Below are 19,390 nucleotides of genomic sequence, written 5' to 3' on the forward strand. Positions count from 1 at the left end.
GAACTTCTCTTCTGCATCCCTCTTCCAATTATTAGGATCTTTGTGATAGTTGGGCCCATCAGGATAATCCAGGGCACTCCCTCATCTCAAGGTCAGCTGATGAGCAACCTTAATTCCACCTGCAGCCTTACTTCCCCTTTGCCAGGTAACTTAACATGTTCACAAGTTCTGGGGATCAAGACATAGATACCTTCGAGGCGCTACTAACTAGCCTACCACAGTGGGAACATGGTATTTATTTTCTCATTGTTGCTCTCTGGATTTTCTGGGTTTCTATAATAACGAAAAACTATTCTTCATTTAAAAATAAGTACAGTAATATTATGGAGAGCATGGCTACACACCTATAGTAAGAATAAAGAAAACACATGACCCAGAGTTCCTACTGTGGCGCAGTGGAAATGAACCTGACTGGTATCCACTAGGATGTGGGTTTGATCCCTGGCCTCTCAGTGGGTTAAGGATACGGACATTGCCGTGAGCTGTGGTGTAAGCTGCAGATGCGGCTTAGATCTGGTGTGGCCATGGCGTAGGCCAGCACCTGTAGCTCCTATTTGACCCCTAGCCTGAGAACTTCCATATGCTGCGGGTGTGGCCCTAAAAAGCAAAAAAAGGGGGGGGGGAGACAACATGTCCCTAATTATATGTAAATAAGGATGGGTGGCTTGGAAAATTTCTACTGACAGAATCCCATTTTTTAAAATGCTGTAGTTTAAGGTATATGAAGTGGCAGATGATATAGTCTGAAAAAATGTTATGTATCCAAAAAATGACTCTAGTGATGACAAAGGACCCTGGTCAAAGATTCACTTGAAAAGTGAATGACAATTTTCACAAAATGTGATTTCAAGTTCTAGCTCTGTCACTTAACAGCCGTGTGACTTTGCGCCAGTTTTTTAACCTCTCCTTGTTTCCATTACATTATCTATAAAAGAAGTACTTTCCTCATAGAGTTACTGAATAAGTAAATGATTTAATACCTCATCAGGCTTAGAACGATGCCTGGCACATGACAAACACTCTGTAAATGCTAGTCATGATTGGTTATTATTCTGGCAGGTGTGTGTAGCCACCTGTTTTGGATGGAAAAACCACTCTGGAATTTTAGTTAAGCTGGTACTTATATTCCATCACCTCTGAAAATCATGACAGTCATGCACTAATTATCAATGGGGTTCTTACACCCCAGGATACTAGAGTAATTACCCTGAGGGTGTCACTTATTGGAGTTTTTCCCAGATGGCTGGGTTCCCAGGAAACACCCTATCAGGGTTAGCACGATGGCTAAATAATAATTTTGAGGCATCAACAGTCATTTAGCCCAGAATCATCAATATTCCAAATGTACTTAAAACTATGAGATTCTAACACCTGACTCTATGCAGATGACATGCTACTATGCATAGAGAACCCCAAGGATGTCACACAAAAACTACTCAAACTGACCAATGAATTCAGCAAAGTAGCAGGATATAAGATTAACATTCAGAAATTGGTTGCATTTCTGCATACTAACAACGAAATATTAGAAAAGGAATACAAAAATGCAATACGTTTTAAAGTTGCACCAAAAAAAAATTACATATCTAGGAATAAACCTGACCAAGGAGGTGAAAGACATATACTGAGAACTATAAAACATTAATCAAGGAAATTAAAGAGGATTCAAAGAAATGGAAAGATAGTCCATGCTCCTGGAACAGAAGAATTCATATCATTAAAATGGCCACACTTCCCATAGCAATCTACAGATTCAATGCAATCCCTATCAAATTACCCATGACATTTTCCACAGAACTAGAACAAACAATCCAAAAATTTATATGAAACCATAAAAGACCCAGAATTGCCAAAGCAATCCTGAGGGAAAAAACCAAGCAGGAATCATAACTCTCCCAGACTTCAGACAATATTGCAAAACTACAGTAATCAAGACAGTGTGGTAACTGGTACAAAAACATACATACAGACCAATGGAACAGAATCGAGAATCCAGAGGTAAACCCAGACACCTATGGTCAATTAATCTTTGACAAAAGAGGCAAGAACATAAAATGGGAAAAAGACAGTCTCTTCAGCAAGTGGTGCTGGGAAAACTAGACAGCCGCATGTAAATCAACGTCTCCTGTTAGAAAGAAAAGCCTCATATGTGCTAGTTTGACAACTTGAGGGCAAAGAAAACAAGTTTGCCAGGACTGTGAGAGACTGGAGACAGCTTCCACATACGTTATTCTGCTCATTGTGAATTTATATTAAATTAATTGGATACCATGAGTTGTTGAGATCAGTCAAGCATAAAGCCCACATTTGAAGGATTTTCTCATGAACAAATTCTATGTGATATTGAATAATGTTCCATATCATTCAATGTAATAGATTCCTTAATGTTTAAAACTGGAAGGGATCTTAGGGATCATTTTAATCTAGTGTATCTCAGACTAGATTAATGGTCCTAAGCATCACCTCTTCTTCCTCCCTCCCTCTCTCTCTTTCATTTCTGCAGGATTTTTTTTTCCAAGCCTTGAGCACACTCTTGTACACTGTGACTCTCCAAGACCAAGACCTGGAATATGACCCATCCTGACTACAGAACCTGCTTCATTTTTGATCTCATCATTTTTTAATTTCGCAAGGGCTCCTACAGATGATAAGAACCCTCTGGGCTGGATGATAATCACACTTCATAGAACATGATGCCCAGAACAGCCACATGATGCACTAGGTGCACCACCCAATCTAGAGCTGGCTTGGAATCTAGGTTTGTTCCTACAGCTGTCTAGAGAGAACCCCTGTGCTACAGACTGTGTGCACTGGGCCTGGGCAGCCTGGAGTGGAGCGAGGGAACAATTAAAAGATAGAAGCAGAACCTATAAGGAAAAGGAGGAGAAACAGTCACTGAGAATATGCCTTCCTCCTCTTTGCCTTTCTGCTCAACCGAACATTTATTAAAGATCTGAAATATAAGAAAGATGATGCTGGGGGTTACAGAGGGCACCAAAAAGCTGTGCACAAGACTTGGTCTTATTGAGAACAGATTTGGGGCTGCTGAGGGAGAATGGGGTGGAAAGGGATGAATTGGGAGTTTGAGATTAGCAGATGCGAACTAACACATACAGAATTCGTAAACAACAAGGTCCTACTGCAGAGCATAGGGACTATATGCAATACCCTGTGATAATCCATAGTAGAAAAGAATATAAAAGAGAACATATAGGTGTAACTGAATTGCTTTGCTATAGACCAGAAACTAACACAACACTGTAAATCAACTAAACTTCAATAAAATAATTTTTTTTTTCTTTTTTAGGGCCACACCTGCGACCAGGCTCAGGGTCGAATCAGAGCTGCAACTGCCGACCTACCCACAGCCACGGCAACATGGGATCCGAGCTGCTTATGGCACATGCAGCTTATGGCAACACTGGATCCTCTACCCACTGAATGAGGCCAGGAATCGAACCCGAACCCTCATGGATACTAGTCAGAGTCTTAACCCGTTGAGCCATGACAGGAACTCCAATAAAATAATTTTTCTACAAAAGGTCTTGGTCTTGCCCTGGAAGGCCTCAGAGTCTCACTGAGAAGGCACACATGAAGTTAAAATGTTAGCAACAATCTACTGTCTTAACACTTTTGTAGCTTGTAAGCACTTTCACATATACTTCTCCAAACTCATACATTGGGCAAGCATGATCTGTTCTTTTTATAGATGAGAAAACAAACCAGATCAGAGAGAACCTGATCCAAGAGACTATACCATGGTTCAAGGTCAGAGACCCACCATCTTCTAATCACCCAAAACATATCATATAGGCAGTTTACGACAAACATTTGACTTGACTTTCTGATGACACCTGCCACTGCTGTCGGGGGTGTTTACAATGCATACAGTAAATTGTTTGACTGTATCCATAATTATTTCCACGATCAAGACTCCGTTTTTTTTAAAAAGGTTTATAAGGAAAGCCACTTGTAACAAGGTAAGGAGGACATGGCAGGGCAATGGAGAAAGCAAGAGTGAAGATGGTATTAGGTCTTCTTCTTAAATTTTTTGATTGCGCCCACGACACAGAAGTTCTAGGGCCAGGGACTGAACCCAAGCGACAGCAGTGACAATGCTCCACAGCAGTGACAACGTTGAATCCTTAACCATTAGGCCACCAAAGACTCCCAGTATCATGCATGTTTGTACAGAAGACTTTTTAACTGCAAAAACACATGTTCCCTAAAGAAAATTTTGATTGCAAAGTAGAATGAAAAAAAAAATCTGTTATTTCATCAACCAAAGCAGTGTTCAGCCATTCCCTCACTTCCCAAACTTTTAAAGTCATACACACTATCAAACTTGACGACTTACATTAAGCTTTTGAAGATTCTTTAGTTCTAAACATCTTTAATTGGTAACAACCACTTTTTCTTTTTTAAACCAACAACGTAGAAACCAGAAATGAAAAAGATGCTAAAAGCATTTAAGTTTGAGGTATAGCAATTATATTTTGGAAATTAAATAGGGATGCATGGAAGCTGGAGGAGTGTCCTTACAGATCCATTAGCATTCTAGCCACAGAAATGTTTGATCCTGCCCACAGCAAGGCTCCAGTGCTGTGGCTGGAAGCTTTGATCTTGAGTCCCACTCCAGCATATGGTGCTACTAAGCATAATCAAAGTGCAAATCTTTATAGAAATTACAGAGGCTGAAAGGGGGATGGATGCTTCCTTCCTCTAATTTCCTTTCCTGCCATGTTCTTGGTCTTAAGTAGAAAAACATTTGGTCTTTTGATGAAATCTGCAGATAGTTGGGGAGCATTTTTACACTGTATACAGTCAATTATTTGACTGTCCGAAATGATTTCCATTACTGAGACTGGCAATGTTTCCTGCCAGCTTAGAGCCACGGTTTTCATACCCATTTACCAATGGGTATGAAATTGCCTCCCTTATTTTGGCCCTACACAGTGACATTAGAATAAGGGGACCCTGACAGTTCTGGCTTTTGGTGGGGGGTGGGATAGAGGGGAAGGTACATGACACATGCACATTCAGATTTTGACAATAAATCATTGAAAATTTTCAGGATGAGCTGTGAATTCTTGCAGTTGATCCTCTTCCAAAGGGGTGCCCCCCTTACAAATTTTGGTAAGCCATGAATTATAACTCAGATCAAGGTGTTAGAAACACAGTATTTTTTAAATTAAATTCCCTTCACGTAGATCTGTCAGCCCACTGAAGAGAGTGGGAGACAACCTCTAGATTATAAATTGCAAGCAAAACTCGTGTTTTGGCAAAGTAAATTATCCTGACCCTCTCACCCACACTGCGTTGCTCCATTTGAGAAACTGCCATGCCCCTTGGCCCAGACAGACAGGCCTCAGGCAAGCTTGCAATCTGCAAGGAGCTGGACCAAGGAAGACTCTGTGTGCCGTTTCTCATGGTTACTGCTTATTGTGCCCAAGCCTTATGCACATTATTTTTAATCATGCAGTTATTAAAAAGAGAGAGAGAGAGATGTCTAAAGCATCATTCAGGAAGTTTCGTCAAGTGCAGGCCAGTCTACTTCCAGCTGGTGGGCGCCTGCTCGGCTTCTGTCTGTCCTCACTGGGCAGCTCCAAGCCTGGCTGGCTGGTACTCTTACTGCACCGGTTGCTAAATATTTTGACTATCATCCCGAACTGGCCTCATTAGTTGTACATAGAGGCATGTATCAACAGGGAGCCTAGTGAGGTCCAACTATAAAATCCTGGGTCAGAAGTCAATGGTTTAGATTGTGGTCTGAACTCTATCATTACAGCAGCGGCTCAACCCCAAAGTTAGCTCGCTCCTCTAATCCTCAGCCTCCTCGCCTCCAAATTGGGGCTATGAATAACCCCACCTGACTGACTCATGAGGCATACCGAGGGTGAAACCGGACATCAGATATGAAAGCATTTGTTCTCAAGTTTTTTTTTTTATCAATTTCAAAGAAATCTGTAGTAATGGCACATCATTTAGAAAATGCCAAAGCGAAGGATGTAAACAATTATTCATTTTCTCCTCATGTAAAGGCAACTGTTAACATTTCAAAATTTTTCTTCTAGCCTTTTATGAAAACCCTTTGACAATTCAACCACAGTTGCTGAGGATCTCACAAAAATGAAATAAAACAAGGCTGATGTCCTTCCAGCTGGGTGGGGATATCAAATGGTTAAATAAATGTTACTACTGCAGTATAAAGAAATTCAAATGAAAGAAGAGTGAAAATCTGAGGCTTAATCTCAACTACAGGTCTGGTTCCTGGAGATGACAAATATTTGAGTATTTAAGAGTAAGAGACAGGCTTATACCTAAAGCATTTCCTTAGACGGACTTGGTTCAATTCTAAGGGAAAACATCTTTATCTTACTGCTATAAAATTTCAGGTACTCAAAAGCAAACTCTATACCATAACCATAAACAATGTGTGGAGTTGCCTTATTTCCTCTCTGCCAACAACTGCCTTTCCTTTTTTGGTTTGCCAGCGTTCACTGTAGTTCTTATAGATCCGCTATCTGTTTATACATGTCAGTTTCAAATAGCCAGGCACCTCTGAACTGATGGATGAGGACGTTCCTTAGACAAAAAATCCTTGGACTTTTTTTCCAAGGACATAATTTCCTTGAAATTTTGGAAGCAGTCACCTTGTAAATGCCCTTAAGCATATACAGCATTCTGTGGGCTGACACTTTCTACGAAGGTTTTTAGTTCTTTATTATTTTCTTCTCAAAAGACAATTACTACGAGCCCTGCAAATGGTGCTCATTGTGCTTATTTATGATGGCACCATCCTTCTGGATTATCGTCTTCTTTGGTTTTTGTTTTTGTTTGTCTTTTTAGGGCTGCACCCACCATACATGGAGGTTCCCAGGCTAGGGGTCCAATCGGAGCTGGAGCTGCTGGCCTACACCACAGCCACTGCAATGCAGGATCCGACCCGAGTCTGTGACCTACATCACAGCTCACAGCAACGCCGCCAGCGGATCTTTAGCCCACTGAGCAAGGTCAGGGATTGAACACATGTTCTCATGGATGCTCATCGGGTTCGTTAACGCTGAGTCATGATGGGAACTCCCAGGATTATCATCTTTGTATTTAACTCGCTGGCGGTGCTAAGCTCCCAGAAGGCAAGGGCCTTGTCTACTCTCTCAACCGCTAGGCTCCTAGCAAAGGAGACATCGAAATGTTTGAATAAGCCCATAAGAATTCTCAGTCAGTCAAAATACCTAAGACAGTACCTGGGAATGTGCTACATAAACATCTCTAGGCCCTGTTCTCGACATTCTGAGCCAGGTTATCTGGAGGTGGGCTTAGGATCCTGTATTGTTAATGAGCTCCTCAGTTTTCTCCTCTGTGAAATGCGGAGAACAGCAGTTCCTAGCCCACAAGGCAGCTGTGGAAATGAACGAGTGACTTCATGCAGGGTGTTAGACCCCTACATCCGTGCCAGTATTGCTACTGTTGTGACCGGAATAAGATAAGCCAATCCAGACCAGGTGTTCTGGAAATACTATTAATACTATTAATTTTCTGAAACTGAAGTGTGTGTAAAAATCAGCCAGTGGCTCATAAACGTAAGTGCGGGGCCTTGCCTCCGGAGATTCTGATTTCACAAGGCTAATACCTATCCACGAACCTGCACTCCTGTATTTCCTTAAGGGCACAAATGAAGAATCAGCAGATAAATGGTAAACCAGGGGTTCTCTTATTCACAATTCTAGTAGCCAAGGCAAAGAAACACGCCTCTCAGACTGGGGCAAAGACGAGGCTCAACACAGATAGAGAATTTGGGGGCTGGGAGTTCCCGTTGTGGCGTAGCAGAAAGGAATCCAACTAGTATCCATGAGGACACAGGTTCGATCCCTGGCCTTGCTCAGTGAGGTAAGGATCCAGCGTTACTGAGAGCTGTGGTGTAGGCTGACGATGCAGCTTGGGTCTCACGTTGTTGTGGCTGTGGCATAGCCCAGCAGCTCCAACTCTGATTCAACCCCTAGCCTGGGAGCTTCCATACACTGCAGGTGTGGCCCTAAATAGCAAAAAAAAAAAAAAAAAAAAAAAAAGACAGAGAAGGGGTTTGGGGATCACTTGGTAACATGCCAAGGGACCACTAGGGGCTCTGGATTTCCTTCTTCATCTGTGTCAGGGGCCACACCGCCTGTGTGGATCGACTTATGAGGAATGAGGGAACAGCTGCCTTCTCTGCAGGCCGCCCTGAGTAAGCTAGGGACGGGGCTCCAGTAGAGCTTGGCAGGCCCACCCCTCCCTGCAGCCAGGAGCTGCCCTGAGCTCTCCTGCCCCTCACCTGTCCTGCACCAAGGCAGCCTGGGCCAACTCATGCCAGCTCCAGGAGCTGCTGAAGAAAGACATGGCCTGGAATCCTTCCTGCTCCTATAGGTGAAATGCAAGGGAACCACAGGTTGCCTGGGAAGAAAGTGTGTACCTCCCTGGCAAGCCCGGGAAGATTCCATGCCCGGGCAAGAAGAGCTGAAAAACCTTATGCCACATATATGTATCATGGAACCAGCCCAAACCTGCTTGTGCTTCTGACCTCTGAAACACTCCCAGCGTGCTTGAGATTTAAAGGGCGAGCTTTCCAAAAGTAAAAGGACAGTGCTCTTGTTTCTCTTATGAACAGTTCCTTCCTCTGTTGCTACTTGTGATGATGCAAATTATACAGGTAAGCATAATCGATACTCTCCTGCAACCTGATCAAGCTGGGATCCATCTATAAACAAAGATGTTAAATAGTTAAGAGGCAGGCATTTAAATGGAGACAACTCTGCCCTTGCTCTTACTAAAAATTAGTGCTTTTTATAGAAAATTGGGTATAGGCTATGTTATAATAAAGTAGAATTTACATTTAAAAAATGCTTTCCTCCAAAGTCCTGTAATTTTTCTCCTCTTCTTTAATCCAAGAACATGTACTTTCTCCTCCTAAAATGTTACATATGGCCAGACCTGTCTCCAGTGTTTGAAAAGCCTAGGGTTAGAGCCTTGGTCCATGGTTCCCTCTTAGCTCTGGCTCCTGCCTTATCAGGAGTCTCCTGGAGCCTCCCAGGCATTAAAGTGGAAATCCCATCCCACACCTCCAGATTCTTTTGAACAGCTGCCCTTTAGCCTTCTCCTGGCCCTCGGGGTATATACACTAGTGGCATGACTGGTCCCCAGGAGGACAGATGGGCAAAAGGCCTGCACAGACTTAGGCAATTAAGGAAGGAATTCCAGGATCCCAGGAACCCTGAGCAGGAGTAATGGGGATGTGGGCAGTGGGTGGGTACATCTCTTTGGAAGCCTGAAAATGAAACCCTGCTCTTATGGGGAGCAGAGGATAGAGTGCAGGGTCCAGGGCAGGGGCCCAGGCTGCGCTGGTCCAAGAGTGGTGCTGTACACATAGTATCTATATGATGCCTACATGTATGTTACATCCTAGGTCTGGGTGTTCTTTCAACACACATCCTACACACTGTCTCTGTTACCAGTTTCAAGGTTTGAGAAGGTAAGGACTGACAAGAAACATTTTCTTTGTGTAGTACCTACTTTATTATTTACCTCGATGTGGCAGTGCACATATGAGCATCAACTGCCTGCTGAAAGCCTTCAAGGGGAATAAGGGCACATTTATTGGAAGTCATTGTATGAGCAAGGCTGCGTGATAGTATTTTAAAAAAACACAGATGTCAAAAGAATCTCACCAACAAAGATTCAGACAAAAGATCTAGAGGTTCCTAAGTGACTCTCTGGCACCTGTCCCCAGGCTTCCTCTCCTGATGCCCTGCTTACCTTCTTATCTAGGTGGCACTCAGCACTTCCCTCCTCTGGAAGCCTTCCTCATCCTCTCAGTCCAGCCAGGTGCCCCGCTCCAGGCTCCCACAGCTCCTAACACCTGGCACTGCAAATGCTTCCTGCCCATCAGCCTCCCCACTAAGCTGCTGCACCCTGAGGTCTGGCTCTGTGTCTTATCAGCGCTGCATTCCCGCTCATCCTGAGATACAGCACGTGCTAAATTCTCACTAAATGCTTCCTGCCTGATCACCAGCAGTAATCTGCAGTTTTGGAGTTGCTTTTATAGTTCTTCAAGACCAGGCGCTCTAAGTACTGCCAGATTCAAGCAAAATACCATTTTAACTCCCAGAAACGAGGGATGGTCTGAAGATAAATCAAACCCCCGAACATGCTGCCTTACAGACATGGAGACCCCTGAGGGCACATACGGATATCACATATGTGTGCTCCGAATTTTCACTGTCATTCATTTGTAAAGTTGACGTCAGGTTATATGCCTTTAACAAGGGAAGCATTTGTTTTTTGTTTTTGTTTTTTTAATTGCAATCACTTTTTTCAGAAAGAATTTATACACACACACACACACTTTATCTGCACATCTCAAAATCTTACTCTTACTGAAACTGGATTGAGGGTTAGCAATGCCTATCAGAAACTGTTTCTACTTATTTGAAAGTTTAAGCAAGGTTAACTACATGAGGCAGATGGGTTTAAGACAACAGAATGTTATGGAAAACCAATTGTCGTTGGACATGAAGCCATGGATGGTGTTATTTCTACCTGCAATCCAGGACTACTGGTGGGAACATTAAACACCGGGCACTAATACTCCAAACAGCCACAATGTTTAAAAATACCGAACATCTTTAGGGATCTGATAACTTTATACATCCTATATAGAGGCATCTATAAAGGAAAGACACCCCCAGTAGAGCGAGTGATTAGTCCAAACTCCTAGTGGCCTCGGAGGGAAGGCCCCCTCCTTTACTCTGAAAGTACCCCCTACACACACTTCCCCGGAAGAGTCAGAAGAGGAAGCTTATGCAGAGGAGGAGGGTCTGATTTCTGCTTCTCCCTCCTGCCCATCACACCTCTCAGTTCCCCACTCAGAAGGCTGTGTGTGCGTCCCCGGGCTGGGGGCTCAAAGGCAGATGCTGTGATGCTTCCAGGTAGATCTACCAGCCCACACTGTGAGCCAGCAGCTTCTGAGTGTTCTTTCCCTTGAAAAATCAAATGACCTCTGCTGCCAGCAAGGACTGGGGTCCCTGGAGAAGCATCTAGGGCCCAGATCAGGAGAACTTGTGCATCACAGCACAAGCTTAGGTCTCACCCTCTAGGGCAGCCAGACCTTCACAAGGAGAAATGGAGTCAAGACTAAAGGGGGTTTTAAAGTTTCTCACAATGAGAACTAAAACCCAACTTACCAAATTGCCTCGGCAACTTCATCTTTCATCTTGTTCAGATAGATACCTGGTTCCCACGTGCATCCTTTCTTCAAAAACTCAAAGCAAATAATCACAAGCAAACTTGTTCTGCTCACTGGGCCCGGGAGGGACATCTCACCAGCTACCGACTTTCCATCCTCCAATCCCATCTCCCTGGAGCGGAGGTCCCTCAGTGTAAGGCTTCAAGAAACATGCTGCTAAGGTCTCATCATTCTTTAAATTCACTTGTCTATCTGAATTGCTAAATAAGGCAATTAATCACCATCTAACATTGGAATTATTCAAAATCATTTGCCTCTTGGCAGCTTTCTCCCACTTGAGCCTTACATTATTAGTTAACTTTTCCATGCCTTGTCCTCCCCACTGGATTGTCAGCCTCTTGAAGTAAGGAAGTGAATGTCCCTTTCCTTTAATGTTCCACAGAATGGGTCCTTAGAATGACATTTTCTGAATACCCTCTGGATGAGGGGGAGGGAACAGCACGCAGGAACAAACAGTAAGTAACAGCTCTTCCTTGTCCATTCTCATTCTCAGCTGGGGCTGCTGAATGGTGCCATTAATAAATGTTCCACTCCCTATTGATAACAGAGCTTAATACTTCCCCAAATAAACCAGATCTGAAAAACTGGGGGTCAAAAAACTAGTATCACCGGCAAGCCCAGGCATAAAGGGGAGGGCCCAGCAGGTCGCAGTCAGCAGAGAGTCTGTGAAGGTGTTATATATATATATGTATATATCTATGTACACACGTGCAGAGCCTACCCCAAGGGCTCTAAGACTGGAGGAGAATTAATGGAACTAAATCATCAAAATTTGACGGACACTTTTCATGGTGGTAGAACCAGTTCTGAGCTTTCTTCATGCTCTTGCCTACAGCCAGGCCAATCCGCTACTCAGTCCGGATCCCCTGGGCTACTGGCCACCAGGACCACGACGGTGTCAAAAACCCAAGCACGCAACAGCCAGAATGGCTTGACCTAGCTTCTTCGGACAGTAGCCCACAGACAGTTACTGGCAGACAACTTTGTGTTCCCCCAAACTTCCCGCTGGCGGACTCTGTGCGGCCAGAACTTCTTGCAGGGTAGCACCTGGATGGGCAAGGCTTAAAAAACGAACAAAACGAGCCGCGCATCCGTTGTTTCGAAGCGACCGGTGTACTCGTCTAAAATAAAAAAGATTTCTGTCTGCAAATCCCGTTTGCTCGCCCGGTAATCCACCCCCGCCCCCAGCCCGGCGTGTCCGACCCGTACAGCTGTTTTTAATCCCTCCTTTTCTCACTTGGCGTCCCGGGCTCGGGTTGACCAGACGCGGAGCCACTTAGCGTTTCCTCCTCCCCCTGCCGGGGTCTGTCCTCCCTCCGCCGTCTCCTCCCCCCCCCCCGCCCCCCCGCCTGCATCCCCGGGGGGCAGAGTGTGGGAAGAACGAATTTCCGCCGGGTTAGTTCACCACTCGCCGACTTGGGTCCCTTCCGGACGCAGCCCGCACACCCCCGGCTCCTCCGCGGGCTCTTCCACCGAGGCCGCGCTACCGGTCCCGGACCGGGAGCGAGGAGGCGCAGGCTGCGGGGGCTGAGCCTCCCGGGCGCAGCAGCCGAGCCGCGCCGGGAGGAGCTCTTGGAAGGGCTCCCGCCTGCAGCTGGGGAATCCGCTCGGCGGGGAGAATCCGTGCCAGGGAATCCAGCTCTCCGGACTCAAACTGCAAACAAAAAGCTCAGGTCTTGCTCCCTCCCTCCGCCCCTCGACGCGCACCCGGAGAAACAGTTTTCTGCAGAAATGCAACAAGTAGCACTCGGAGCTCGCGGGGCGCCCCGCGCCGCCTAACTTGGCCAGGCAAAACCTCTGCAGAGACCCGGGCCAGCCACCGGACAAAGGGCGGAGGAGGGGCTGGACGGCGCTGCAAAGTCCGAAAGAGGCCATTTAGCGACTCTGGCCAGGCCAAGGGGAATGCAGAGGAGACACAGAGCCGGCGGGCCAAGAGGACGATCCGGCCTCAGCACGCAGGGCGGGCGGCGATGGAGGCTGCTCGCGCCGTGCGCTTCTTGCTCGTGGTGTGCGGCTGCCTCGCGCTGCCGCCGCGGGCCCAGACGGTTTGCCCGGAGCGCTGCGACTGCCAGCACCCCCAGCACCTTCTGTGCACCAACAGGGGGCTCCGAGCCGTGCCCAAGACCAGCTCGCTGCCGAGCCCGCAGGACGTGCTCACTTACAGCCTCGGCGGCAACTTCATAACCAACATCACGGCCTTCGACTTCCACCGCCTGGGGCAGCTCAGACGGCTGGACCTGCAGTATAATCAGATCCGCTTTCTGCACCCCAAGACCTTCGAGAAGCTCTCCCGGCTGGAGGAGCTCTACCTGGGCAACAATCTCCTGCAGACGCTCGCTCCCGGGACACTGGCGCCGCTGCGCAAGCTGCGCATCCTCTACGCCAACGGGAACGAGATCGGCCGCCTCAGCCGCGGCTCCTTCGAAGGCCTAGAGAGTCTCGTCAAGCTGCGGCTGGACGGGAACGCCTTGGGGGCGCTTCCGGACGCCGTCTTCGCCCCCTTGAGCAACTTGCTCTACCTGCATCTGGAGTCCAATCGGATCCGCTTTCTGGGCAAAAACGCCTTCGCCCAGTTGGGGAAGCTGCGCTTCCTCAACCTCTCTGCCAACGAGCTGCAGCCCTCCCTACGCCATGCAGCCACCTTCGCACCGCTGCGCTCCCTCTCCACTCTCATCCTCTCAGCCAACAGCCTGCAGCACCTCGGGCCGCGCGTTTTCCAGCACCTGCCGCGCCTGGGCTTACTCTCGCTCAGGGGCAACCAGCTCACGCACCTCGCGCCCGAGGCCTTCTGGGGGTTGGAAGCCTTGCGCGAGCTGCGCCTGGAGGGGAATCGGCTGAGCCAGTTGCCCGTGGCGCTGCTGGAGCCTCTGCATAGCCTGGAGGCGCTGGACCTAAGCGGCAACGAGCTGTCCGCTCTGCACCCCACTGTCTTTGGCCACCTGGGCCGGCTGCGCGAGCTCAGCCTGCGCGACAACGCGCTCAGCGCCCTCTCCGGGGACATTTTCGCCGCCAGCCCAGCCCTCTACAGGCTGGATCTTGACGGCAATGGCTGGACCTGCGACTGCCGGCTGCGAGGCCTGAAGCGTTGGATGGGCGACTGGCACTCTCAAGGCCGGCTCCTCACCGTTTTCGTGCAGTGTCGCCACCCTCCGGCCCTGCGGGGCAAGTACCTGGATTACCTGGATGACCAGCAACTGCAGAACGGGTCTTGTGCAGATCCCTCGCCCTCGGTTCCCCCGACTGCCGACGGCAAGCAGCTGCCCCTACCCACAGCCCAAGAGGAGGAGGTGGCGCCCCCTCCAGGTGCCCTTGCGCAGGAGCCTCCGCAGCCCCAGCCGCAGCAGCGGGGTCGATTTCTGCCAGGGGTGGCCTGGGACGGGGCTGCCAGGGAGCTCTTGGGTAACCGCAGTGCCCTTAGGCTGAGCCGGCGAGGCCCGGGCCTTCAGCAGCCGGGTTTCAACGCCGCTGCTGCCGCAGGCCCGGCGCCACACCCCCAGGACCTGCTGGAGAAGCCAGAGCGGGGACGTCCGACTGCGTCGGATCCTGCCCACGCGGAGCCCACCCAGACGGCTGCGGCTGGCTCGGCGCCAGCCGGAGACCCATGGCAGCGCGCAGCGAAGCAGCGCCTAGCGGCGCCGCAACTAGAAACCGCAGCCCAATCCGACGGCGGGGTCGGCCTGCCGCCGCTGGTATCTGACCCGTGTGACTTCAACAAGTTCATCCTGTGCAACCTGACGGTGGAGGCGGTGGGCGCAGACAGCGCTTCGGTGCGCTGGGCGGTGCGCGAGCACCGCAGCCCCCGGCCGCTGGGCGGCGCGCGCTTCCGACTGCTCTTCGACCGCTTTGGGCAGCAGCCTAAATTCCACCGTTTCGTCTACCTGCCCGAGCGCAGCGACTCGGCCACGCTGCGGGAGCTGCGCGGAGACACTCCCTACCTGGTGTGCGTGGAGGGCGTGCTCGGCGGCCGGGTCTGCCCTGTGGCTCCCCGGGACCACTGCGCGGGGCTGGTCACCCTGCCAGAGTCTGGGAGCCGAAGCAGCGTCGACTACCAACTGCTGACCTTGGCCCTGCTGGCCGTCAACGCGCTGCTGGTACTCCTGGCCTTGGCCGCCTGGGCGTCGCGCTGGCTGCGGAGGAAGTTGCGGGCCAGGCGGAAGGGCGGGGCCCCAGTCCACGTCCGTCACATGTACTCCACCCGACGGCCCCTGCGCTCCATGGGCACCGGCGTCTCGGCCGACTTTTCTGGATTCCAGTCGCACCGACCGCGCACCACCGTGTGCGCGCTCAGCGAGGCGGACCTCATCGAGTTCCCGTGCGACCGCTTCATGGACAGCGGGGGCGGCGGCGCGGGCGGCAGCTTGAGGCGGGAGGACCATCTCCTGCAGCGGTTTGCAGACTAGGTAGATCCAGGGCCTCCAGGGGTGTGGAGACAATCTCATTGGCCTTGAGCAGCCAGCTATCCGCAGGACCCTGCCACCCACCTCGGGGGAATACCCCATTTTATGAGACCTTCTCTTTCCCGGCTTTTGTGCCTTTACCAGAGAGGCCAAAGGGGACAGATAGCTAATTCTGCACCATCCCCCAATCCCAGTACTCACTCATGAAGTAAATGGATATTATTGGTGGTCAAGGCCAAGAGTAGGGGACAAATGGATGTTGGGGTCCAGAGGTGGGAGGTCTTCTCTACGTGGACACATTGGTGCAGCTATAAGAATAGATTTTTTTTTTTTTGGCATTATAATGCAATGGCCTGGCCCCTTTGGGGGTAGAAAAGGGTGCTTGTGCCCTTCAACGTGGCCAGAAAGAGATTTGGATGCATGTTTTTTAGTTTGTTCAGTATCAAACAGAGGAGGTTTGTTTCTATTTAAGGAAAAAAGAACTTATTACCATTACAAAGAAGGCTTGGCAACTGACTCCACGGGTCTGGTGGTCTCTGCCAAGAGGGGTGATGTCGTAAACAGGTGGTAAAGTGGTAAAGTTTAATACACTTGCCCAGGAACTCATTTTTTTTTTTTTTTTTTTTGGTCTTTTTAGGGCCGCACCCTCCACATTTTGGAGATTCCCAGGCTAGGGGTCCAATCGGAACAGTAGCTGCTGGCCTGCGCCACAGCAACTTGGGATCCAAGCCAAATCTGTGGCCTACACCACAGCTCATGGCAATGCCGGATCCTTACCCCTGAGCAAGGCCAGGGATCGAACCTGCATCCTCCTGGATGCTAGTCAGATTCCTTTCCTGCTGAGCCACGATGGGAACTCCCTGGGAACTCTTTTATGTTGGTTGGTAAAACATTCAGGACAACTTAATGTTTAAATAATTAAAGATGCGGTGTTTTTTTTTTTTTTTTTTTCAACAATGTGAAGAACTCTGACATTTAACAGACTGACCAATAAACTCAAGGACTGTTTTAGTGGAGCTCAGTAATTCAGCTATTTGCCTTGTAACAGTCACATCACAAGAACATTCGCAGACCTTGAAGTTAACTAAGATTACATACTTTCTTAGGAGAAGGCTTCATGCAAGACTTCTCTGTCAGGGTTGCTCCTGTGGCTTTTTAATTTTATTTTTTTAAACCTATATACGGAAGAGGAAATATCAATGTCGAATGCCATAAAAGAATGTAATGTGTATATATATCCGATGACCCCTTAGGGAATGCCAGCGTTCTGGTTCACTCACCACATCTCTGACAACCTGTCCAGATCGGAATAACTGTGATGTGGTACTTCCGGTGTTTTTGTCAGTGACACGCGGTTGACTGTGCCCTGTGGCTCTTGAGTTGCACAGTTAGGTGATAAATGGTTGCACAGTTAGGTAATTTCCTAATGGGGTGAGCAAAAGGCGACTTGCCATTGATATGTAATGTTTGATCACATATTGTCTTACTTTACATAAAAGAGCAGAGGGGGACAATGTGAAAGAAAAATGTGCATCAGTGGTTGTCTGTTTCTACTAAAACCAGAAGATTGGTATGAGTACTTAAACCTCACTGTGAAATAATTCTATATTTTGCAAATTATTCCCTCCACTACCCAGTGTTTTCTGTCCTTGTTGTGATTAAATCTTATCTTTTAGTTAGTCATTGCAGTATTTCTTTGAAATGTTTTTGTTTTAAACTTAGGGCTAGGCTCCTTTATTTGTTCAGTTGTTTTCAACTACTTGGGGTATTTTCCTTTCCTGATATTTATGAAGTAGATGTTTATCACTAAATGTAGTGCTTTGGTTTACATTAATGATTTTGTGTGTGGTCTGAAACACAGTCACTTAGAGCGTGTGCACGATCTCGTTATGTTAACCGTGGTTATGGAGTCGTTGGCTGTGGGGTGCCGGGGAGGCCACTGCAACGGTGCTAAGGCTAACAGGGAATCTTCTGTTGAGGGCCTTAAGCCCCTGAGGGTCCTGAAGACTCAGGGAATCTGTCATAGTCCAGGGATCCTTGCACCCCACCCCATCCCGTTTATGTTTGGCCTCCACTGAGCCAGGCCTGCCCTTGTCCCAACAGCCGAAGAGGGACACAGGGATTTCAATGAGCGGATCTTTGTTTATGTTCAGATGAGTAAATGTCCAGACCACTTAAAATACAGCTGCTTTTCTGGCGGTCTTATCCGTGGGGCCGAAACTTAATAAACCACAGGAAATGGACTGTCATTCTTAGTTTGCTGCCAGGGCTTGCTTCAGATTCCAGGCCTATTGGCATTTGGGAGCGGTGAAGTCGTTTGCTCTTATTTGCAGCCTTGCACTTATCTTGCAGCTCTTGTGCGCCTAGGTGTTGCATTGGTAGAACAATTGCATTTCTTAGCTCTTGCTTTTCCACAGCAGTGTAATAAAGTGAATCCCTTGAAAGTCTGGAAAAGTCCTCTGTTTCTTCCCACCACCTACCCTTTCAACTGCAAAAAATCACTGAAAATGCTTAATGCCTGAATCCATGTAAAAACAGTTTCACTGGAAAGCCTTTCAGTGGGAAATGAATAAATGTCATACATTGTTATGTTCAGTGATCTCAATAAACCCACTTACTAATGGAGATGTCTTAGTGTTGGAGTTTCCAATATTTTATATGCTTTCATAATGGCACCCTGCCTTTTTCTGTAGCAGTTTTCATCAATGAAAATGAAACAAGCTGGAAGTCTTTCTGTCCTCTTTCAGTGTTTTTAAGTTTCCATTTCCACAGTCGAGTGTGGGCTTAATTTTTAAGAAATGGTTGTGTGACCTTCTGCCCAAAGAAACAGTGAGGCGGCTCTAAAAGCAGATGGTCAGCTGTGAGGTGAGAATGGTGCTAAAACACCAGTGACGGCAACATGATGGGTCTCAGCAGGTTTCAGCTGTTTAAAGCAAACAATTAAAAGTCAAACCCATGGACTCGCCTGGAAAAAGAAGGACTTATCTTCACCTGGAGGCCATCTTTGCCATTACAAAGTTTAGGAAAAGGTAAAATTCCTAACGTAAAAAGAATACACTTTGCTCGAGGTAGGAGTGGTCAGTTCAAGAGTCATTGACACAGTCTGGAAAGTGGTGGGGTCCTCGGTGCAACCAGTAAGATCATTGCTTTCATGAGGCGGATCATTTTGCAATGCTGCCAACTAATAATTAGCATGTGATCAGAACCCCTTCACTGATTTGCCAAACACCTGGTTTTCACCAGGAGTACAGGCAGCTGCTGTATATACTGTGAAACTATTACAGGAGACACTGGATTCCTTGGTATCTGTACTTAACCCCTCCTCTCTCTGCTCCTGAGATGTGGAGATAAGTGACAGTGAGGCATTTTAATGCCAGGAATATATTCACAATTCCAGACCATGACCCAGGATCAAGACAGAGTCCTCCTGAGCCTTGTATCTTCACCATCTCAGAGAATTACAGCATCACTGTAGTTCAGAAGGTTTTTAAGAATGTGAGGAAGGAATTTTAGTCATCTGAGAATAACCTTTCTCTTAATCTCTTTGTGCCGTAGCTTCTCCCCCGCCACATTTGCTGTTTTATTTATCGTGATAGGGACTCACGGATATGTTTTATTCCATGAGTCACAATCTAATACTATTGCGATTTTGTTGCTCAAATTGTCCCATATTACTGAATACAGTAAGAGTGATTACCTGTACTGTTTAAGATTT

General features: G+C 47.6%; 1 protein-coding gene and 2 long non-coding RNA genes across 9 annotated transcripts in view; 1 reads left to right on the forward strand and 2 right to left on the reverse strand.

The window, feature by feature from the left end:
- The window catches only part of LOC146395049 (uncharacterized), a 52,870-nt gene extending 38,278 nt beyond the window's left edge, over positions 1–14,592 (reverse strand). Inside the window, exon 1 of the long non-coding RNA XR_014834061.1 lies at positions 14,458–14,592. This is a non-coding gene — a long non-coding RNA (uncharacterized LOC146395049). The remainder of the gene's footprint in view (positions 1–14,457) is intronic.
- On the reverse strand, positions 3,529–8,069 carry LOC146395050 (uncharacterized). The gene is made up of 2 exons (XR_014834081.1): positions 8,021–8,069; positions 3,529–6,881 (listed from the first exon to the last, which is right to left on the reverse strand). It is a non-coding gene; the product is annotated as an uncharacterized LOC146395050 (long non-coding RNA).
- The window catches only part of TRIL (TLR4 interactor with leucine rich repeats), a 131,540-nt gene continuing 125,137 nt past the window's right edge, over positions 12,988–19,390 (forward strand). For all 7 annotated transcript variants that reach the window (XM_085005619.1, XM_085005618.1, XM_085005620.1 and 4 more), the window contains exon 1: positions 12,988–15,678. In XM_085005619.1, the coding sequence (XP_084861745.1) occupies positions 13,249–15,678 (2,430 nt within the window). In that variant the 5' untranslated portion in view covers positions 12,988–13,248. The remainder of the gene's footprint in view (positions 15,679–19,390) is intronic.

This window comes from Sus scrofa, chromosome 18 (assembly GCF_054392235.1).
Source record: "Sus scrofa isolate SSC_HxYL_T2T_F1_AM1 chromosome 18, Sscrofa_HxYL_maternal_Yorkshire_Landrace_v2.0, whole genome shotgun sequence".
Taxonomy (NCBI): domain Eukaryota; kingdom Metazoa; phylum Chordata; class Mammalia; order Artiodactyla; family Suidae; genus Sus; species Sus scrofa.